This window comes from Ovis canadensis, chromosome 2 (assembly GCF_042477335.2).
Source record: "Ovis canadensis isolate MfBH-ARS-UI-01 breed Bighorn chromosome 2, ARS-UI_OviCan_v2, whole genome shotgun sequence".
NCBI lineage: Eukaryota > Metazoa > Chordata > Mammalia > Artiodactyla > Bovidae > Ovis > Ovis canadensis.
In genome coordinates, this window is record NC_091246.1 from 35,829,945 (window position 1) to 35,852,108 (window position 22,164).

The following is a 22,164-nucleotide window of genomic DNA, read 5'->3' on the forward strand; positions in this document are numbered from 1 at the left end:
TTTTGTGCAAAGAGGAGAGTTGGTTGAGCCAGTTCCATAAGTGAGTGAAGTCACTCAGTTGTGTCCGACTCTTTGCGACCCCATGGACTATAGCCTACCAGGCTCTTCCGACCATGGGATTCTCCAGGCAAGAATACTGGAGTGGGTTGCCATTTCCTTCTCCAGGGAATCTTCTTGACCCAGGGATCAAACTCAGGGATCGAACTGGGGTCTCCCACATTGGAGGCAGACGCTTTAACTTCTGAGCCACCATGGAACCAAGCCAGTTCCATGCTATCCCCTTAAACCTGATTGACCTGAAAGTAGGAAGGTGTGCCAGCCATTTGATGACGAGAGCTTGGTCAGCTAAGGCCCCAGAAGCCTTGAAGTTTGGGAACTGTGAATGTCATCTATTCTAAACTTAGAAGTTACAGGAAAATTCTGAATCCAAGACCATGGAACCTCAATCAGGTCACCTTCTGCATGTATTACTGCACAAATGAGACCAGGCCCAGAGCAGAATTTTACTTTATTCCTGATGTCAAAGGAGCAGTGGCTGCTTTTTGGCATGTCCTCAAATTTCCCAAAGCTTCCCTGGTGGCTCAGACGGTAAAGCATCTGTCTACAATGTGGGAGACCCGGGTTTGATCCCTGGGTCAGGAAGATCCCCTGGAGAAGGAAATGGCAATCCACTCCAGTACTATTGCCTGGAAAATCCCATGGACAGAGGAGCCTGGTAGGCTACAGTCCATGGGGTCACAAATAGTCTGACACGACTGTGCGATTTCACTCGCTCACTCAAATTTCCCATATAAACCAGTTTGATGTTTAAAAGTTTGGTGTGATTTTTGATGGTGCCCAGAAGAATGCTGGCTCTGTAGGGGTCACAGTGGTGATATTTCAAGATATCCTGCTGGGGTTTGCCCTCAGAGAGTGCCCTTCCATTGTGGAATACAAAGTATAGGCCGGAAACAACAAAACAGCTCCCTACCTTGCTTCTACAGCATCAACTTGGTCTTGGAGTAGATCAAGAATAACAGTGGCATAAGAAAAAGAATAACAGTGGCAAAGGACTTCCCTGGTGACCCAGTGGTTAAGACACCACGTTTCCACTACAAGGGTGAGGGTTTGACCTCTGGTCAAGGAAGTCACCCCCACCAAAAAAAAAAAAAGAATAACAGTGGCAAAGCAGCCATGAAGCTTAGTTCCATCAAATCACTAATGATTTATCATATTATTGATAATTCTGAAGGATTCTGGGTATATCTAGTGAAACCCAGAACAGAAGCAAGACGAATATTTCACTCTGCATTGGCAATGCTAATGGAGATGCTGCTTTAGAATAAAAGATTTCTTGATAAAGCTCTTGAATTCAATATAATCTCCTTGAAAGGGCATGGGTCTGTGGGAGGTATCATGACTTCTTTGAATAATAGTGGCAGGATAGAAGATGTTCAGAAGTTGATAGCCTCCATGAAAAACTCTTTGGAGATATATCAGTGAAGAACACATCCTAACCAATATGCACTCTGTCCTTGAATAACGTACAAAGTTTAAAGTAACTTGGGAATTGCTCCAAAAAAACCTTAACAAACATGGCATTTTTCTTGAATGGACATGTTTATTATGGCTTCCCATGTGGCTCAGTGGTAAAGAATCCACCTGACAATGGAGAAGAGAAACGTTCTGTCTCTGGGCCAGGAAGATATAGATTCTTCTTTTTCAAGGAACAACAAGCAAAACATCCACAGCTGGTGGGACCTGCATGCATGTCATCAGTTGCTTCAATCGTGTCCAACTCTTTGCAACCGCATGGACCATAGCCCACCAGGCTCCTCTGTCTGAGGGATTTCCCAGACCAAGAATACTGGAGTGGGTTGGGTTGCCATTTCCTTCTCCAGGGGATCTTGCCAACCCAGGGATCAAACCCATATCTCCTGCATTGCAGGCAGATTCTTTATCACTGAGTCACCAGGGATTCCCCACTTGAACTGAAGTGTTTTAGAAATCTTCCTCTTGCTTTTCTAACAAACTAGCTTAGGTTGCCTTTGCTGCTACTTTTTCTAGCTAGATTTCAGTATTCAGACTTGATTGTGGACTTAATTATGCAAATTACAGTTATTTGTATCTCAAGGCACACAAACACAAACCATGTGTATGTGTGTGTGTGTGGGGGGGGGTGGATGGTGTCCTCTAGGAGTGTGATTCTTGATCCTTTACAAAATGACAGCAGTGGGGTCTTCTGGGTTCCAAAGCTGTTAGTTCAGGGCAACACCAACGGCATGCTGAGTGTTCAGGAATTCCAGACTAAAGGGCAAACTGGAGATTGTTCTCTGTACTGTTATTCTCATCAAGAGATTAAAGTGACATCCTACATGTTTATATAGCAAAGTCTTTTTACTACCAAATAGTTTATATCCCTATGCATTTATATTTCCAGTAATGTGGTTCTCTGTAATACATTTAGAGATTTTTAAAATTTGATAGAATCCTTGACTTCTTGTGTTATAGTATTATCTTAGCAACAGTTGTGGCCCTCTCCTCTTCCACCCTTCCTCCCTTTTAAAAAAAGATTTAGAAGTTCTCAGGTTCACTTTTGTTGTCCTTTGCAAGAGTAGAAAAAGAAGGTTGGTTGGTTGGCTCTTTTTTAGTTAAGCCATTGAACTAAAATTCTCTGTTAAACTCTCTTATCCTTTGTTCACTTGAACGTTCTTTTTATAGTATTTGAAGAGGGATACTGTGAATTCTGGAAGATCTTTCCTGAAGAGTCTTTTCCCCTATTGTTTAGACACAGTCAGAAGTTTATGTTGAAAGGTATAGAACATTAAAATCTTAAAACATCAAAAACAAAGAAAGAGAGGAGAATTTCCTCCTTTTCTCCCTCCACAGACCTGAGTACAATTTCTTCCAGTAGTTGGTCTAGTGTGGTGTAGACTGTTACAAAGTTGCGTCTCTTCCAGGCTCCCCACAAAGCAGTAAGCCAGCACACATTACTTGCCAACCAAACCTCTTCTTTCCCTCACCCTCGCTGTCAATGCCCTCAGACTACACCTCATAGATAAAACATTAGCACTTAATCCCTGCCTCAGGTTCTGTCACCATAGTATTCTTTCATATCTATTTATTTTTGCACTTTTTAAAAGCAGATTTTTCACAAATGTTAGCGTTGTGAATCTCCTCTCTGCCCACACCTTTTCTTCCCCCACTACTAAGTGATCTACTGCCAACTGGCACCAATTCTCCAAATCAAAGTATGCATTGCAAACACAATTGTGTGATCCTTTACTAAAAAATACACCAGGCAATCTGTCTACTTCTGTTTCTCAGAGTGTCTCCCGAATATTTTGGTGGTTTTTTTTTTTTTTTGGTTGTTTGGTATCTTCCAGTTTTATTGAGATATAATGGATATGTAGCACTGTATAAGTTTAAGGTGTATAGCATAATGATTTGATTTACATACATCAATTTTATTGTGAAATGATGATCATAAGTTCAGTTGAACATCCATTACTTCATATAGGTGCAAAATTAAAGAAAGGAAATGTGTTTTTCTTACAATGAGAACTCTTAGGATTTACTCTGTTAACAGCTTTCATATGTAACATCCAGCAATGTTAATTATATTTGGCTTGTTGTACAGTAAAATAGTACTTATAACTGGAAGTTCATAACTTCTGGCTGCCTTCATTCAATTTCTACTCCGCACTTCCACATATTTGAATATCAGTTCTGGAAACTTCTTTAGCTTGTCTTTGAGCAGTGCAACAACCCCTTTCTTGATGATTTCCAGATTCTATTCCACTGACAGCTCAGCTCCAGCTTGCAGCAAACTTGAGCTAACGGTGATTACCAGACCAATATTTTGTGTTATATCCTGAAATGAAGTGCGGTGAGTTCAAAATTGTTCAAAGAGACTGCATGTGCAAACCAGTGCATACACCAAGTCTGGATGGTGGTGAAGAGAATCTGGCAGGCAGGCAGGAACTGATGATCTCTAATATCATTCAGATCACTTCTTCAATGACATTTAAGTCTTGTTTGTAATCTGCTAAAGGAACATCACTGGAACTCAGCAAACCTCTCAAGGACTGTCTAGCTTATTCCAGAACTTTGTTGTGTAATCTGTACACAGCAAGGAAAGTAATTAGACTATCAGTTTACTGTAAAAGGATACAACACAAGAACAGCCAAATGCAAGAGATGGATAGGGCAAGGTATGTAGGAAGGGATGTAGAGGGCTCATGCTCTTCCATCATGTTACTTTCCCTGAATCTCACCAATCTGGAAGCTCTGAACTGAGTTGTTGTTTTGTTTAGTTTAGTTTTGTTAATAATACTTACTTCTTCCTCCAAAGTAGGAAATATTAATATTTCACTAGCTAAAAGTAAACTATGGTTCAAAAAAATTCTTATTTGTTTTGAACAATAGTAAGAATGTTAATGATCTATAATGGAAATGATATAGTTATCCTCAAGAGTTTTCATCAGAAGGAGTCCATTCTGTCCCTAATCCAAGCCTGGAGGTGTGATATTTTACATACAATAAAAATAGAATAGGAAGAGAAGAGCCTTTAATGTTACTAAGAAAACTAGGATAATTCCCTGATAGCGAAGAATCCTCCTGCAATGCAGGAGATCCTGGTTTGACTCCTGGGTCAGGAAGATCTACTAGAGAAGGGATAGGCTACTCACTCCAGTATTCTTGAGCTTCCCTTGTGGCTCAGCTGGTAAAGAATCTGCCTGCAATGCAGGAGACGTGGGTCTGATCCCTGGGTTGGGAAGACCCCTGGAGAAGGGAACAGCTACCCACTCCAATATATTGCCCTGGAGAATTCCATCAGTCCATGGGGTCACAAAGAGTCAGACATGACTGAGCGACTTTCACTTTCACTTTCACAATGCCCTAGAAGTTGAGGGTGAATTTTAAGAAAACAGTTAATTTTAAGGGGCTTCCCAGATGGCACCAGTGGTAAAAAAAAATAAAAAACCCACCTGCCAATGCAGGAGATGTAAGAAGTGGGGGTTCTATCCCTGGGTCAGGAAGATCCCCTGGAGGAGAGAATGGCAAGTCATTTCAGTATTCTTGCCTGGAGAATCCTGTGGACAGGGGAACCTTGGACACGACTGAAGCGACTTAGCACTCACGCATGCAGTCAATTTTAAATGCTATATATGGCTAAATCAAGGAAAAACTGAACTGGAAAATTACACAGTAGTGAACTATATCTCTTTTCTGTTAAGTCTTCTTGGGGCTTTAGTCTGATGATCACTTTGGGAGAGTCATGAGAAATGAAAACAACAGATATCCTACCTTCACAAAGTCCGTTTTACTTCTTTGTTTTCCTCCATCTGCATATATCAGAAACTACTATCTAGCCATTGTCCACTACTCCCATCTAGTCTATTGTCCATCCATTGCTCCAGCCAACTTTTGCAACTTATGCTCAAGAATGCATTTTAACTCATTTTCTTTAAGTATCTGTCATAATCAATCATGATAGAAAATAGCAGATGTAGCAATGATTGTTGCCAATGCTTGAAATTTAATTCAGCTATTCAGACTGATGGTTCTCCTGATAATTGGAATAATCAAACTTGATTACTGGTCAGGAGGGGGAAAAGTGATAGGGACACAACATCATTGATCATGCCTCCCTCTCTGATCTTCTCTTCAAAAGCCTATGCCTAAGGGGTAGAGCTTCTGGTAAAGGTTTTCAAATGAAACATAGTCACTTGGTATGTTTCCTTGGCCCTTTAGAGCCATCTTACAACTATAAAGCCACATACTAATGATAGACTGAAAATGAGGAGCCTAGTTCCTTGCTGACATTCTCAAATAGCTGCACCAGCCTTGGAGTGTCTACTTCTGTAGTTCTTACTGTATGATAATAACAATCTCTTTTTCATTTAGTCACTGGAGTCTGGTTTTCTGTTGCTCAAGTATAACTCTACCCAGACATTTGATTGTCCACTTTTCCCACTAGATCATAAGATGTCCGATAGGATCTGCTACCTGTGTAAGCTAGGATGCTTTCATAGAAAATAATAGAAAACCCAATTCAAAATGTCTTTAACTATAGGAAGTTTATTAACTCAGATAATTGGAGCTCTAGAAGTAAGACAAACTTAGGAGTAGACATAATCCCATGATTCCCGTTCCATTTCTCTCACTGCCATTCTTTTGACTTCCCCTATATGTAGACTTCTGTTCCAGTTACCATCAAAAGGACTGTAGTGGGGGCTTCCCTGATGGCTCAGTGGTAAAGAATCCACCTGCCAATGCAGGAGACATGGGTTTGATCCCTGATGCAGGAAGATTCCATGTGCTGCGGAGAAACTAAGCCTGTTCACCACAACTATTGACCCTGTGCTCTAGAGCTTGAGCTCTGGCAACAAACGAAGCCACTGCAAAGAGAAGCCCATGCACCTCAATTAGAGAGCAGTCCCCTGCTTGCCACAACCAGAGAAAGCTTCACAAAGCAACAAAGACCCAGCACAGCCAAAAATTAATTTATTATTTTTAAAAGAACTGTAGCAATTTGAAGCCTCACATCCAAGAATAACTATGTCCAGAAGAATTGTGAATCAATTCTCAAAGTTCTCCTGGAAGCAGCCTTCAAACCTATTCTTGCAACTCACTGAAGTGAACTGGGGAACATACATGATCCTAATCTAATCTCTGGCAAGAGGGTAATATTACCCTTAGACCAGTCCAGACCTCTGCAGCTGAGAATGCTGTACTACATCAACTGTGAATGAGAGAGGGATTTCTGAACATCAGAATTCTGTTGGGAAGAAATTCTGACAAAGGAAGGCAAGGATGTTGAGTAGGTAAAGAACTCACTTTTTGTATTCCCAGCATCTTGCAAACATACTTTAAAAAAAAAAAAAAAACAACTCCCCCCTACACATGCAAAGTTTACACTTTATCTCAACAAGTTCCTTGAGAGAAGGAAGCATGTTTTACTTCTGTTTATACTACTCCCGTGTCTAACTCAATAGCCCGAACATAGTAGAATTCAAGTTGTTGATTTTTTGGTCAACAAGCCTCAGAAAATAGCCTAAATTATTTAACCTCTTGGATTCTTTTGTAGATTGCTAGAACTTCTTGCTAATCAATCAACTTTTTTTTTCTTTTGGCCACTTGGCTTGCAGGATTTTAGTTCCCCACCAGGGATTGAAGCTGGGACAACAGCAGTGAAAGTGCCAACTAGACCACCAGGGAACTCCGACTAATCAACTTCTTTGACTCCCAAGACTTAGAACTGCTGGGATAGTCAATAGGTCGACATTTATTCAATAACTGTGTTACTGTATTAGTTACTTTTTCAGGGATAGCAAATTGTTGGAGAAGGCAATGGGAGCCCACTCCAGTACTCTTGCCTGGAAAATCCCATGGACGGAGGAGCCTGGTAGGCTGCAGTCCATGGGGTCACTAAGAGTTGGGCACGACTGAGCAAATTCACTTTCACTTTCCACTTTCATGCATTGGAGAAGGAAATGGCAACCCACTCCAGTGTTCTTGCCTGGAGAATCCCAGGGACAATAGAGCCTAGCGGGGTCTGCCATCTATGGGGTCGCACAGAGTCGGACACGACTGAAGCAACTTAGCAGCAGCAGCAAATGGTAGTGAAATTCTTAAAGCTCCTTTTTCTCATCCAAATGGAGAAACTAGAGGGATGAAGATGTTCTGCTTTTCTAGGGGCACAGTTGTCAGACATAAAGTTCCAAATCCTCCCCAAATTCAGTAACTAGAGATGACTACTGATGATTGTTTTTAATAGTTGATTTTCAAAGATGTGAACATGTAATATGATCCATGGAAATATAAGTCTCTAAAGGAGAAAAAAATATTTGTTTCCTTTCTAAATTTCATCACTAGGCAAATTTGGGTCATTGATTTCTAAAATTCATTCCTCATCCTACTAGAAAGTTTGTGTTTTGTTTTTTGTTGTTTTCAAAGCTTGGGGTTGTGAGGGGATACTTATATCTTCTAATAGTCTCCTCAGTTGATTAGAGCCACTGACATAGTCCCTACTTGACCAGGATAGTTGGCATTGCTAAGCTTGGTTCACAGAAAGTGCCTTGGACTTGGAGATCTCATCTCAGCCTAGACCACTGCTGTGACCAGGGACTAAGCACTGAACCACTGTTTCTCTTGCAAAAACGGCGATTACAGTTGCTGCTTTTGACATGGCCCAAGACTAACTGGGATTCAGTATTTCAGTATTTAAGCACAAATCCAGACACACAATATTAATTTAACCATTTAAATGGATGTTTCCTCATCCATTTCTCCAAACATTCCAACTAGTTCTAAATCTCCCAATGGGCCAGGTGTGCTTATATGCTCAGTCATGCCCGACTCTGCAACCCCATGGACTGTAACCCGCCAGGCTTTTCTGTCCACGGGGATTCTCCAGGCAAGAATATTGGAGTGGGTTGCCATTTCCTTCTCCAGGGAATCTTCTCAACGCGGGGATCGAACCCAGGTCTCCCCGCATTGCTGACGGATCCTTTACCTTCTGAGCCACCAAAGGGGCCAGGAATACAACAAAATGAAGAGGACTGCCTGAGGGACAGGGGTTGGGGGGACCTCCAACCCGTGTCGCAGTCTTGGGGTGGCTCGGTCCCCGACACGATGACCCACGGCCATAAAGTTCCTCGAGTCCCAGGAAGTTGGCTGCAGCGTGTCGCCAATGGTGTCCTGCCCAGACTTCGCCCTCAGTAGGCAGGAGAGGCGCGGGAGCCGAGTGAGGGCAACACAGTACATCGGCTGGAGTAGCTGAAACTCGCGCCACAGCGGTCTCGCAGGCCGACCTGCCCGGGGGAGGGTGGGTGCACGGGCAAATCAGCTAAGCCCTCAGGTCTTAGGTTGGGCAACTACCAGCAGGCGCGCGACCGACCCTTCCCGGCGGTTTCCGGACCTTCAGAGCCGGAAGCGGGTCTGGGCGCGCGCCCGGGCCCGAGTGGGTGGGGCCACCCTCCCGGAAGTGCCTGCAGCCTGGGGCTGGTTTTCGCTGTGCCCCAGTGGTGCGCGCGGGGCCTTAGGAGCTTCGGGACCGTCGGTTCACTTATCCTCTCTGAGAGGGCGGGAGCCTGTTAGGGCAACGATCCCGCGGTGGGAAGGGAGGGAAAGTCGTAGGGGACCCTGGCCTTTGTCCCTGCTAGAGAGGGAAGGGCGTTTGGCCAGCCCGCGGGCAAAAGTGTCGGTTCCTGTCCCACAGAAGTGCAGGATGGACAGGCTTCTGACTCCGAGGGAGTCTGCAAAATTCATTGCCGAGAACAGTCGAGATGTGTTCATTGACGACGGAGGCGTGCGGAGGGTGGCCGAGCTGCTGCTGGCCAAGGCCACGGGGCCCGAGCTGCGCATTGGGGGCTGGAAGGCGATTCATGAGCTGAATCCTAGGGGCACCGACGAGGCCGCCGTTAACTGGGTGTTCGTGACAGACACGCTCAACTTCTCCTTCTGGTCGGAGAGTGACGAGCATAAATGTCTGGTGGGGTTTGGGGGGAAGACGTATAGTGGGTACTGGTCCCTGTGCGCCGCGATCAACAGAGCTCTGGACGAAGGTTGGTACCCCTACTCCCGGTCAGACCCAGTGGCGTTGAGATTTCATTTTACTGGGAGGGTCCCACAGAGTGGGTTGGGACATGGAATAATGTATTGATAAGCCAAATTTATTACCGGTACCTCTGCTTAAAATAAAAGTAAGAGAAGAAGCTGGCATGAAATCTTTGATTAGTGTGAAATGATTCTAATACTTATCACTGTCGCAGCTAAGACTGAAAGTCAGTGTTCTTAGGAACGCCACTCTGATGACATCTGAGGAGCAAAGGGACAAATATTATCCCACACTTTACACAGTCAAACTACATTTGATGTAATATTACAATTATTAGAAGTGGATGAGTAAGTACAGACGAGCAAATACAGAATGAGGGATCTGTTTCTGATTTTTAATTTTTCATCTACTTTTAATTCATTCCTGTAATACTTAAGTGGTTTCATTTTAATTGTATGTTATAAAAGCAAAGGCCTAATGAATATAAAAGTATGACATTGTTCCTCTGCCTGTGCTCTTCTTCCTAAGGGATCCCAATAACTAGTGCTTCCTACTATGCCACAGTGACCCTTGATGAGGTTCGGCATATACTCCGGTCTGACACAGATGTCCCCATGCCTTTGATAGAAGAGAGGCATCGGATTCTCAATGAAACAGGGAAAATTCTGCTTGAGAAGTTCGGAGGCTCTTTTCTTAATTGTGTCCAAAAAAGTGATAAAAGTGCTCAGAAGTTATTGCACCTGGTAGTTGAAAACTTTCCTTCTTACAGAGATGTGACTCAGTTTGAGGTGAGTTGCTCCCCTTCTAGAGATTTTAGAGTTCTTAATTATCTTCTCATAGATAACTCTTTTACTTTCAGAACTCCTTTTGAGAATAAAAATTTAAATTCTGAAATTTTTTCCTAATGGAACCAAGGAACAGTAACAAAATTGTTAAGCAGTGTTTCAAAGACATTACTTCTCTTAATGCTTTCTAATCAGTGTATTTCCTTTATTGTTTTGTCCTTTACAATGTTTCAAACCTAAGAAAACACTAGACTTAACATGATGTCACTTGGGGATAGTGAGGTCCTTTTAGTACTTAAGAAACTTTACTTCATTGGATAAGAATCAGAATGTATACTAAATTTTCTCTTAAAAAATTTCTTGCTAAGTTCTAATGTATATATACTGTGTATTTTCTTTTTCATGCACAGGGTAGTTTAACAGTATTATTTGCTCTATGGTACAAAAAATTTACTTTTTAAATGGTGAACATTTTGTATGCTCTCCTAGTATACACCTGGATTTTATTTTTGTATAAATCTTTTAGAATTCGTTGTCACTGTGTATTTTAACTGTTAAATAGAATTGAAAGTAACTTAAGAGGGACGTATATATAAATCTCTTGACTAAGTTAGTAAGTACTTATGTCAACTTGAAATTTTACCCTTTTGTAATCACAACAACTAAAATGACTGGTAATATTGTTCAAATCTCTCTTGATGATTCACAAGGTATTTGCATGCACACACTCTCATTTGATCCACGGAACAATTCTGTAGGGCTAAGGACAAGGAGCGTTATAATCCTATTTGTAGACCTGGAACCACAGTCTCAAAAATAGAAAGGTTAGCTAATGTACAATATCTTAGGTCATTTAGTCAAGAAATAGCTAGCTTTTCAGTTCTACTGTAAAGTGAAAGATGCCTGATTATGTATGTTAAGATTCTTTTAATTGCAAGTGACAGACACAAAACAAGATATGGAGATAAATATCCAGGATCAGGGACTCAAACCCATCGGGATTCAGTCTTCTCTTTGTTTCTGTTGACTCCATTTTTCTCTTACCGCAGACCAACTTTCTCCATGAAGTAGAAAAGCAGATAACTGAAGGACCTACTGTATAGCACAGAGAACTCTACTCAGTACTCTGTAATAGCCTACTCTGTAACTCTACTCAATACTCTATAATGGGAAAAGAGTTTCCCATTTTATCACTTTAGCCACCAGGGAGAGAGGGAGGAGCTCTCTTGCTTCCAGTTCTAAAACTCCTGGACAAGGACTGATTGACCTGGCATGGATTATGACCAGTTAAGTGTGACTGTGGAGAGTAGTATGGATGGGACACAGGCAGTTCCTAGGAAAGAGACCCTAGGCCACTGTTGAACTTCATTCTCTTCTGAGGAACCATTTTATTAATGCAGAGGTTACTATGAGCTTTATCTTAGTCTTCAAAGTATGACATCTCAACCTTTTTTTTTCAGGAAATTTGGATCAAGTTCTTTATTTCATGCTGGCCATTTAAATATATTAAACAGTGTATAAAAGTAATCAAACTGTCATTCATGTTGCTTGGAATCTGTGTATTCCAGAATCAACATGGGTGTTGTAGAAGAAGGGCTAAGATTAAATTTAACATGACTTTAGGAAGGTGGCTCAGATGGTAAAGAATCTGCCTGCAATGTGGGAGACCTGGGTTCGATCCCTGGGTTGGGAAGATCCCCTGGAAAAGGGAAAGGCTACCCACTCCAGTATTCTGGCCTAGAGAATTCCATGGAGTGTGTAGTTCATGGGGTCGCAAAGAGTTGGACACGACTGAGTTACTTTCATGTGCTTACTCCCTTACTAGGATGGAATGAATTCAGGACATCATGTAGTTGTTTACTTTCAAGTTGTCCTGAATTTTTGTTTCTGTGAGAAAAAGGAGTGAATTATTTTGGCAGATAAGATTGAGTTAGTAAGCATTTGCTGAAATTCTCTTTTATTTACAGCAGAGTGCTTTCTTTTCATTTGTTGTATATGCTGAGAAGTTCAATTAGAAACTGTACCAGGATATAGATTAATTTTAAGGCTAACATATATTTTTTTTTTCCTTTTTGGCCACAAGATGCAGCATGTAGGTTTTTAGTCCCTTACTGGGGATTGAACCTGTGCCCCCTGTATTTGAAACTCAGAGTCTTAACCACTGAACTGCCAGGGAAGTCCGAGACTGATACATTTTAAAACGAAAATTAGTACCTGAACCGTTTCCCATCAGTACTCATTTCTAAAATACATTCTTACAGAAAATTCCCCAAAATATAACAAAAATCAAATTTAAACATTTTGGTACTTTCTTAAAGAAGTATTACTACATTTTTTCATTTTTCATTTATTATTTTCATAAGATCATCATTATTGTTATCCCAAAGCACTATATTTCTTGAATCCCTGTGATTCCTCACATAACACTGAGTGTATAGTGAGGACTCGCTTAATCTTTGATTAGTTAATTTTAAGTTACCTTTGCATATTTATTTATTTTTAAAAATTTTTATGGAGTATAGTTGATTTACAATGTTGTGTTAGTTTCTGGTGACATAAATAATTCACCAAAGTGAACCAGTTATACATATGTCTACTCTTTATTATTTATTTATTTTTTTGTCCAGTCTCTTTTAGATTTTTTTTACCATTGCAGAATATTGAGTAGAGTTCTCTGTGCTATACAGTAGGTCTTATTAGTTATCTACTTTATATATAGTAGTGTGTATATGCCAATCCCAATCTTCCAAATGATCTCCCCCCCCACCCATCTTTCCACCCCTGGTAACCATAAGTTTGTTTTCTACATCTGTGACTTTGCACATTCATTTAAAAGATAAAAAATAAAGCACTGAGCAACTTCACTTTCACTTTTCACTTTCATGCATTGGAGAAGGAAATGGCAACCCACTCCAGTGTTCTTGCCTGGAGAATCCCAGGGACAGGGGAGCCTGGTGGGCTGCTGTCTATGGGGTCACACAGAGTCGGATATGACTGAAGCGACTTAGCAGCAGCAGCAGCAGCTCAATTCCAAGTCTAGAGGAATTCTAATGAACTTTTGGTTCTGCTGCTGCATTCAGAAAGTTATAAAATCAAATGTATTTTTAAAAATTTAGTTGGTTATTTATTGGCTGCACTGGGTCTTTGTTGCTGTGCTCAGGCTTTTCTCTAGTTGTGGCAAGCAGGGGCTACTCTCTAGTTGTAGTGCAGGGCTTCTCATTGTGGTGGCATCTCTTGTTGCAGAGCACAGGTTCCAGGTGTGTGAGCTTCAGTAGTTGCTGCACTTTGGGCTCATTGGTTGTGGCTCGTGGGCTGTAGGCTCAGTAGTTGTGTCTCGTGGTCTCCATAGTTGTGGCACATGTGCTCGGTTGCTCTGAGGCATGTGGAATCTTCCTACGCCAGGGATCGAACCTATGTCCCTTGCATTGGCAGGTATATTCTTATCCACTGTACCACCAGGGAAGTCCTCAAATGTCTTTCTATCCATATTTAAAAAATTTTCTAATTGCAAAAGTAAAACAAATTAATTATAGAATTTGGATAGTACAGAGAAGCAGTCTTTATTCTGCCAAGAGTTAACCATTGTTCACAATTTGGTCTTTTTCTGTGTGTGACTATATATATATATATATATATATATATATATATATATATATATGAGCTGGGAAGAAATATGCTATATAAACTGTTTTAAAATTTAATATATTATGAGCATCTATGTCAGTAAAAATTCTTTCACAGCACAGTTTTTTTCCATGCTACTCTTAATGGCTTCATAGTACTCCACTGTATTGATGTACATTACCATAATTATTTGCCCAAACTATTTTACCACAATAATTGTGATATATAGTTTTATTTTTAAATTAAATTTTATATCTTATTGTTTCCAGTTTTATGTAAAAATAAGCAATATTGCCCAGCGGTTTAACACCCGTAATTATTTCCTTAGAATGGATTCCCCATAATGGGATTACTGAGAGTGTGGCCAGGATTTTCAGACTTATAATACATAAAAATGGTTACTCTTCTCCAGCAAAACAATAACAAAGATGATCAGCAATAGCATATTTGAGTGTCCTTTTCCCTACTCCTTCATAATATGGTAGTAGTATCAATTGCCATATTTTTTAATCTTCAGCAAGTTACTAAAAATAATTATAATTGTTTTTAATGTTACACTTATTTGCTGAGATTATCATTTGTTTCTAGACATTGTGAACAAGTTAGTGAAGTTAGAGAATTTGTCTAAATGAAACAGTTTAGATGAGTGATTTCTCAACCTGGCTGTGCCCCAGAATCAGGAGACTTCAGAATTCAGATGCATTCCCAAAGCACCACCATCAAAGATTCTGATCTCTGGGTAAAATAACTTTATTTTTTAAAGCTCTTAAAGTGACTCTGATTTAGAACACTCAGTAACTATTGTTGTTTAGTTGCTAAGTCATGTCTGAGTCATTTTCAACCCCAGTGACTGTAGCCTGCCAGGCTCCTCTGTCCGTGGGATTTTCCAGGTAGGAATACTGGAGTGGGTTGCCATTTCCTTCTCCAGGACATCTTACAATCCAGGGATTAATAAACCTGCATCTCCAGTGTTGGCAGGTGGATTCTTTATCACTGAGCCATCAGGAAAGCCCATTCAGTAACTATATAAAAGCCCTAATTAACAAATCAACTTCCTTTATGCTGACATACTGATAAATATACATGAAAAGCTTGAGCTTTTCTCCCCTGGTGGTTCAGAATCCGCCTGCAATTCAGGAAACCTGGCTTCGATCCCTGGGTTAGGAAGATCCCCTGGAGGAGGCCATAGCAACCCACTCCAGTACTCTTGCCTGGAGAATCCTCATGGACAGAGGAGCCTGGTGGGCAACAGTTCGTGGGGTCACAAAGAGTCAGACAGGACTGAGTGACTAAGCATAATTGATAACATGTTACGTTATACTTAAGCATTTGTAATTCTTGACCTTTCTAGTTTGTTCATAATAAGTTTGTTGCAGAAAATCAATTCATGGTTATAGTGTTTTACATTAATTATTATTTTATAAAGGTACTATTTTGAAAATATTTTATTTGCAAAGCAATATTATGGAACATATATGTTGTGTACTTAGTTGCTCAGTCGTGTCTGACTCTTTGCGACCCCATGGGCTATGGCCTGCCAGGCTCCTCTGTCCATGGGATTTTCCAGGCAAGAATACTGGAGTAGGTTGCCATGCCCTCCTCCAGGGGATCTTCCCAACCCAGGGATTGAATCCAGGTCTCCTGCCTTGCAGGAGGATTCTTTACCATCTGAGCCACCAGGGAAGCCCTATGGAACATATAGGGAATTGTTACTAGAGGATTTACTGGTATTTTCAGTAATATCAGTTAATATTTTAGAAATGTAGATTTGGTTACTAAAATTATTTGACTACTAAAACAATATCAGCTTACTAAAAAATGCTTTATAGGTGATTTGAATTTATTTTTAGATTCTTCACTTGAATTTGTTGTTTTCATTTTAGGGTATTACAATCTAACCTTCATGATATCCTAGTTGGCTACCATGGAAACAGTGCTCATGATGTGACAATTTGTGTTTTGTTAGATGCTGGCACTGATTTTGTTACATAAGTCTGGCTCCTAGATTTTTCCTGTTTGCTCTATGCATGCATGCATGTTAAGTTGTTTCAGTCGTGTCCAACTCTTTGCAACCCTATAGACTGTAGTCTGCCAGGCTTCTCTGTCCATGGGAATCTCTAGACATTGTGCTCTCCTCCAGGGGATCTTCCCAAGCCAGGGATTGAACCCATATCTCTTATGTCTCCTGAATTCGCAGGAGGGTTCTTTACCACTAGTGCCACCTGGGAAGCCCTTGCTCTATGAATCTTATTAAAAATAGGAGACAATAGCTTCTATTATAATATATATTATGATTAATACTTCTTTTTGGAACAGTTTTATTTTGTGAATTAAGTTTATGCTTGCTGTTCAATAAAGTTTACTTGAATTAGAAATCTAGTTACCATCTACAAGTCCAGCATCCATAAAGGAACAATTTCCAGGTTGTCATATTTCGGTAGGTTTGGGAATATAGATTATTCCCAGATGATATAGAAATATTTCTTAGTGGTGATTTCTTCCTCCATCACTCAATGTAATTTACAGACTTTACACCAAAAACTGAGTGTATGGGTTTGCCCTAGAAAACAAAATGCTCAGTTTCTTAGTGGTGACTTTAGAAAATTTAGTTAAAAAAAAAACAGATGGAAAACTTAGTTTACTTAGAAAAAGTACATCTGGGTTGATTGCAGGGGGTATTCTTTAAGGTTAAACAATATTAAGTTATTTCTCATTAGGATAGTATAGCAGTATTTTTAAAAGAAGTAGTTTTAATAGAGGTTTTTTTTAATAAATAAAGGAATCTATATTATCATCTTAAAGAATTTTTATATGGAGTCTATCCTTGAAGAATTTAATTTCATTTTTTATTTACTTCTTTATGTCATTTACTTATTTAAACATTCTCCAAGTTGGTCAGAATGTGTTTTGGGAGCCAGTGATACTTTTTAACGGTTAGCAGAGTCACAGTTATAAAAGATGATTTGAGGTCATCAGCCTTGGTATTAAGACTAGGAGTAGATTTAATTATGTTTTTCCAAAGTCCATGCTAATGAGCATTTGTAGTTTTATAGAGAATCTTTGAGTTAAATTATGACCCATTGTCTTATAATGCTTGGTTAAATTTGTTTCTGACATGTATAAATGTAATTGGTAGCTTATTTTGTTATATGGACTTAAATATTGACTTGGACTGTTTCCAAAAATGGTTGACTTGATAAATTCTAGCTGTTGATCAGTTGTGTCTTTATCTCTGAAATAAGTTAATCATTTTATCTGAAAGGAAATAGTTTAAAAATGGATATTGTAATTCTCTTCAAAAGTGAGTTCTGGGATGATTATTTTTTCTTCCATATGCTTCTATATTTTATATAATTAATGTGAATTATGTTGCACTCAGAAAAGCATATATATATATTTTAAGAAACTTTCTAAAGAAATGCTATCTAGCCCTTAAACATAGTAAGCAGATAAATTATAGTGGCACAGAAATATGTATATAAAGTAATGTCGTTGAAAAAGAACACTAAGTAGTACCATGATGACATGAATTGTATTTTATGTGCTTTGAAAAATAAAGGAAGTAAACCTAGAGTGATAGAGATAAATTAGTATCTATAGACTCCCTTTTTTTTTTTAATGAAAGGTCTATAAATTCTTACCAAAGAGTAAGATTATTTACCCTTGAAAAAATGTTTCCGATGTGTACCTTTTTTTAATAGCATACATAAGGCTTTCAGATACCCAGGTAACATTCATATTCTCTTCATTCATCAGGGGAAAAGAATTTCTTTTTACAAAAGGGCCCAAATCCTGGTGGCAGATACGTGGAGTGTATTAGAGGGGAAAGGAGATGGCTGCTTTAAGGACATCTCCAGTATCACCATGTTTGCCGACTACAGATTACCTCAGGTTCTTGTTTACTTGGGAGCCCTGAAATACTCCAGTGAACTACTGGAGAAGCTTCTCAAAGGTTTGCTAGCTTAATTAAGACATTCTTTGTTATACTGTGACTTGTTCAGTCTTTGTCATTTCTTTCACAAAAGGTCTTCCCTTAAAAAAAACAAAACACTATTATTGTTAAAAGCACATGTAAAGAATGCAAGGGCAATTAAATTATAGAGAAAATTGGTTTTTGTTTTTTACACTGTGGAATATGGTTATTGCTGGGAATCACACTGTCTGGACATCATCATTTCAGAGTCTTATATTAAAATGACACCTAAATTTATGTCACATGAAGGTGTGCAACACTAAGACAGTTCAGGTTTGTATTCAAAGTGTTATTAATTAAGCTTAAGAGCATACTACACTGTGAAATAAAAAGTAGGCTGAGAGATAAATAATATGTACTGGATTTTGAGTGAGGAGGCTCCAGGGTCTGCTGCTGGTTTATCTTGTACAAGTCACTGACTTTTCTAGCCTTATTTATTTGCTATTATTGAGTTTGAATATCAATTCTCAAGAGTGAGAGTCTTATTATGAGTATAGATAATTGTGTTTATATGAAAAGTAACTTTTCTCTTTTTAAATATTCCTTTGCATAAGAAAAATAATTATATTGTACAATTTTCATGTTATTTTCTCTTTTAGGGGCAATACTTTCAGCTACTTTTTCCTTTATTTTTAAAAGAAGCTGTTTTTATAATTGAGTAATTTTTTTTCATGAAATATATTTCAATCACCCAAAATAAGAATGACACAGAATATAAAGGTACCATTATTCCTATGGTTGCTTCTACCAGATTTTTATGTAGCCTTGGGCAATCCATTTTGCTCATTTCCTCATTTGAAAAATAACAGGCTGTTCTATGTCATAATACTCATGTCTGGGATCATTAATTGTTGACTACCTTTAAGGGACAACCTTTAGCAGTCAGGGCTTCTTCTACATACAGCCATATTCAGTTGATCTTTTTTTTGGGGGGGTGTATGCAATACACATTCCTATCTTTATAAACACTTTCTTGCCTGGTTTCCCCCACCCAAATTTTCTTTTATTCAGTTCAAATCCTACACATCCAAAAAAGCTTAACTCAAATGCTAAGTCAGTGTCTGTTCCTCCACTTGCCCCAAGGATCAGAGATAGACATATGGAAGGGACACAAATAACACTATTTAAGATCCCAAGTGACAGAATTGAACCAGTGGGGCTAGGGCATTTCCTCTAGGTCTCAGTGGATCACAGGGCTGCTCAGCTACTGTGAAGCTCTGTGTAAGAGTACCAATTGGTAGCCCGAGGCCAAATATAGCTTGCAGATGTGTTTTGTTTGGCTTGAACAGTGTTTTAAGCAATTTTTAATTAGTTATCAGCACTTGACAATTAGATTTCACATGAAATTCAATTTTCTGATTTCCAAGAGAAGAAAAATGCTCGAACTCTGGGGTCTGTATGCCTTGACATGGGGCAGCATATGCTCTCTAATGGACCACATTTTGCGTCCAGCTGCTGCATCCACTTACTCTGTCTGCCTCTATCTGTTGAGTTGCTGAGCCCAACTCGAGTCTCCCTGGCAGAGCACTACCAGTGTCCACCTTGCAGGATCAGATATACTCTGGAGATGAGCACTGAATACCTGTAGAATCTAGCGGCTCTGTATTCAGGCAGAGCTGACAAAAGGATCCTGACTCTGAAGAACAAGCATGGTTTTCCTTGCTCAAGCTAAGAACTTTGATCTCCTAGGTTTTTCTTGATGTATCTGGAGTGTCCCCAAGACAACATTAAGTTCTCAAGGGTAAGGGAGGTGCTGTTTATTTGGCCCCCGGGAGTCCTCCACATTTTGCAGTAATTTTTTTTTTCTCCAACATCAAACCCAAATTTTAAATCCTCTCTTTTAAATAATTTAATAATCTTGCTGTCATATTTTAAAATATATGGCTCACCCATATTCAATTAGCAGATATTTATTGGGGAGCTAGTATATACAAGGGGCTATGCTAGGTCTTATGAATATTGAGACAATCAAGTCAGACACGATCCCTGACCATGTGGAACTTAACTTGCAATTTTGAATTAATGCCAGAGTTTAGAAATTGTTTAAATTACCAAAAATAAATAAAGTCTGAGATTTACAGTTTTAAAATGAGTACTGTTTACTGCATGTTGTCCTACAGTAAAGTTTTGAAGGCATTTTATTTCATTGACTGTTAGTGCTTATTTTTCTTTTTCCTCCTTGCAGGAGAAATGCTTTTTTATGGGAATAGGCAAGAGGTGGAAATCAGAGGGTGCTCAGTTTGGTGTGTCGAGCTGATCCGGGATTGTCTTCTGGAGCTTATTGAAAAAAAGGGTGAAAAAACTACTGGAGAGATTAATTCCATTCTTCTGGATTATTACTTATGGGACTATGCCCGTGATCACAGGGAAGATATGAAAGGAATTCCATTTCATCGTACACGTTGCATATATTATTGACCCATAGTGTAAACTGATCGTAAGAAATTCCTTGCATTTTTGTATCATAATTATTTATACAATTCTGCTTTGATATTAAGAGAAAGTGGTAGAGGTTACAGCAACAAGAAAATTGATTAGCCAGACTCTCTTAAAATCTTTTCCTGACATATCACCCTGTATTCCCAATTTTATCCTATGTTTGCTTGTTTAATTTTAACTATATTTTCCCTTTCTATAGATACATGGGAGAAATAATGAAGAAAATTTAATGCTTTTTTAAAATATCAGATTTTTTAAAATTAATCATGTCTTATAATGATCCTTAGTGATAATATTTCATCCGTTCAATCAGTATCTTTTTTCACGGTATACTAATTTTCTGTGTACCATAATCATTTGATATGAGAGAGAGTAGGGTCTTTGCTGTATTGAATGCTGCCACTCTTATAGAAATCAATCTTGACAGATATTTAAAAACTTTTTGTTGATTAACATAATGATTTTCAATTTAGGATACTATTTTTTTTTCAGAGTAACTACATTGGAATTTATTGAATAAAGATTTTTTAAACATTTCTTAAATATGGAATGAATTGTTTCATTAAATAGAATTTACCACATATATTTTTTTAAAGTTTACATTGAATTTGATTATCTATGTTGTAGGACTCTCATTTCTCAGCTTCACTACCACTTTCATCTAATGTGCTTAGTCACTCAGTCGTGTCCAACTCTTTGTGACCCCATGTCCTGTAGCCCGCTAGGCTCCTCTTTCCATGGGATTCTCAGGCAAGAATACTGGAGTGGGTTGCCATGCCCTCCTCCAGGGGGTCTTCCCAACTCAAGAATCAAACCCAGGTCTCTCGCACTGCAGGGGAATTCTTTACCGTCTGAGCCACCAGGGAAGCCCTTCATCTGACATAATCTTGACTTTCGTTAATTATCTACCTTGTCACCTCACTGTGTGTAAATTAGGGAAAGCTCAGAGAAGGCAATGGTACCCCACTCCAGTACTCTTGCCTGGAAAATCCCATGGACGGAGGAGCCTGGTAGGCTGCAGTCCATGGGGTTGCTAAGAGTTGGACATGACTGAGTGACTTCCCTTTCACTTTTCACTTTCATGCATTGGAGAAGGAAATGGCAACCCACTCCAGTGTTCTTGCCTGGAGAATCCCACGGATAGGGGAACCTGGTGGGCTTCCGTCTATGGGGTCCCACAGAGTCGGACAAGACTGAAGTGACTTAGCAGCAGCAGCAGTCCTTTCTCCAAGCACTTTACTGCCATCTGCTGGAAACTTGTCAGTAACTTTACAAATTACAATGTGTGGGAATGTGAATGGAGCACCCTAGAATCGGATACTGCCCTTTTTAAAAAAAATTTTATTGGAGTGTAGTTGCTTTACAATGTTGTATTAGTTTCTATTGTACAGCAAAGTGAATCATCCATATGTTTACATATATCCCCTTTTAAAATTTCCTTCCCTTTTAGGTCACCACAGAGCACTGAATAGAGCTCCCCTGTGCTATACAGTAAGTTCTCACTGGTTATCTATTTCATACATAGTGGCATATATACATCAATCCCAATTTATCCCATTCCTTCCCCCTTTGGTGTCCATACATTTTTTGTTCTTTACATCTGTGTCTCTGTTTCCGTTTTTCTGATAGGCTCATCTGTACCACTTTTCTAGACTCCACATATATGTGTTAATATATTTGTTACCTCTTTCTGACTCACTTCACTATGTATAACAGTCTCTAGGTTCATTCACGTCTCTGCAAATGGGACAGTTTTGTTCCTTTTTGTGACTGAGTTAAAAAGCTTGCACCCCCAGAAG

The 22,164-nt window shown here is 39.3% G+C and overlaps 1 protein-coding gene and 1 pseudogene across 1 annotated transcript; both read left to right on the forward strand.

Moving 5' to 3' along the window:
* The first annotated feature begins 251 nt into the window (after window positions 1-251).
* On the forward strand, window positions 252-1,482 carry LOC138432325 (phosphoserine aminotransferase pseudogene; annotated as a pseudogene).
* Window positions 1,483-8,963: 7,481 nt separating this feature from the next.
* On the forward strand, window positions 8,964-20,908 carry QNG1 (Q-nucleotide N-glycosylase 1). Its single transcript, XM_069573910.1, has 4 exons — window positions 8,964-9,551; window positions 10,073-10,332; window positions 17,710-17,905; window positions 20,112-20,908. The coding sequence occupies exons 1-4, from the start codon at window positions 9,215-9,217 to the stop codon at window positions 20,342-20,344; spliced, it is 1,026 nt and encodes a 341-aa protein (XP_069430011.1). The 5' UTR covers window positions 8,964-9,214; the 3' UTR covers window positions 20,345-20,908.
* Window positions 20,909-22,164: the final 1,256 nt, after the last annotated feature.

What these genes read in the sequence shown, in the direction of transcription:
- QNG1 (XM_069573910.1), top strand. Translation starts at nt 9,215, where the DNA reads ATGGACAGGCTTCTGACTCCGAGGGAGTCTGCAAAATTCATTGCCGAG. An exon ending in GAGATGTGACTCAGTTTGAG is followed by an intron (nt 10,333 to 17,709) that starts GTGAGTTGCTCC and finishes TTCATTCATCAG; the next exon opens with GGGAAAAGAATTTCTTTTTA. An exon ending in ACTGGAGAAGCTTCTCAAAG is followed by an intron (nt 17,906 to 20,111) that starts GTTTGCTAGCTT and finishes TCCTCCTTGCAG; the next exon opens with GAGAAATGCTTTTTTATGGG.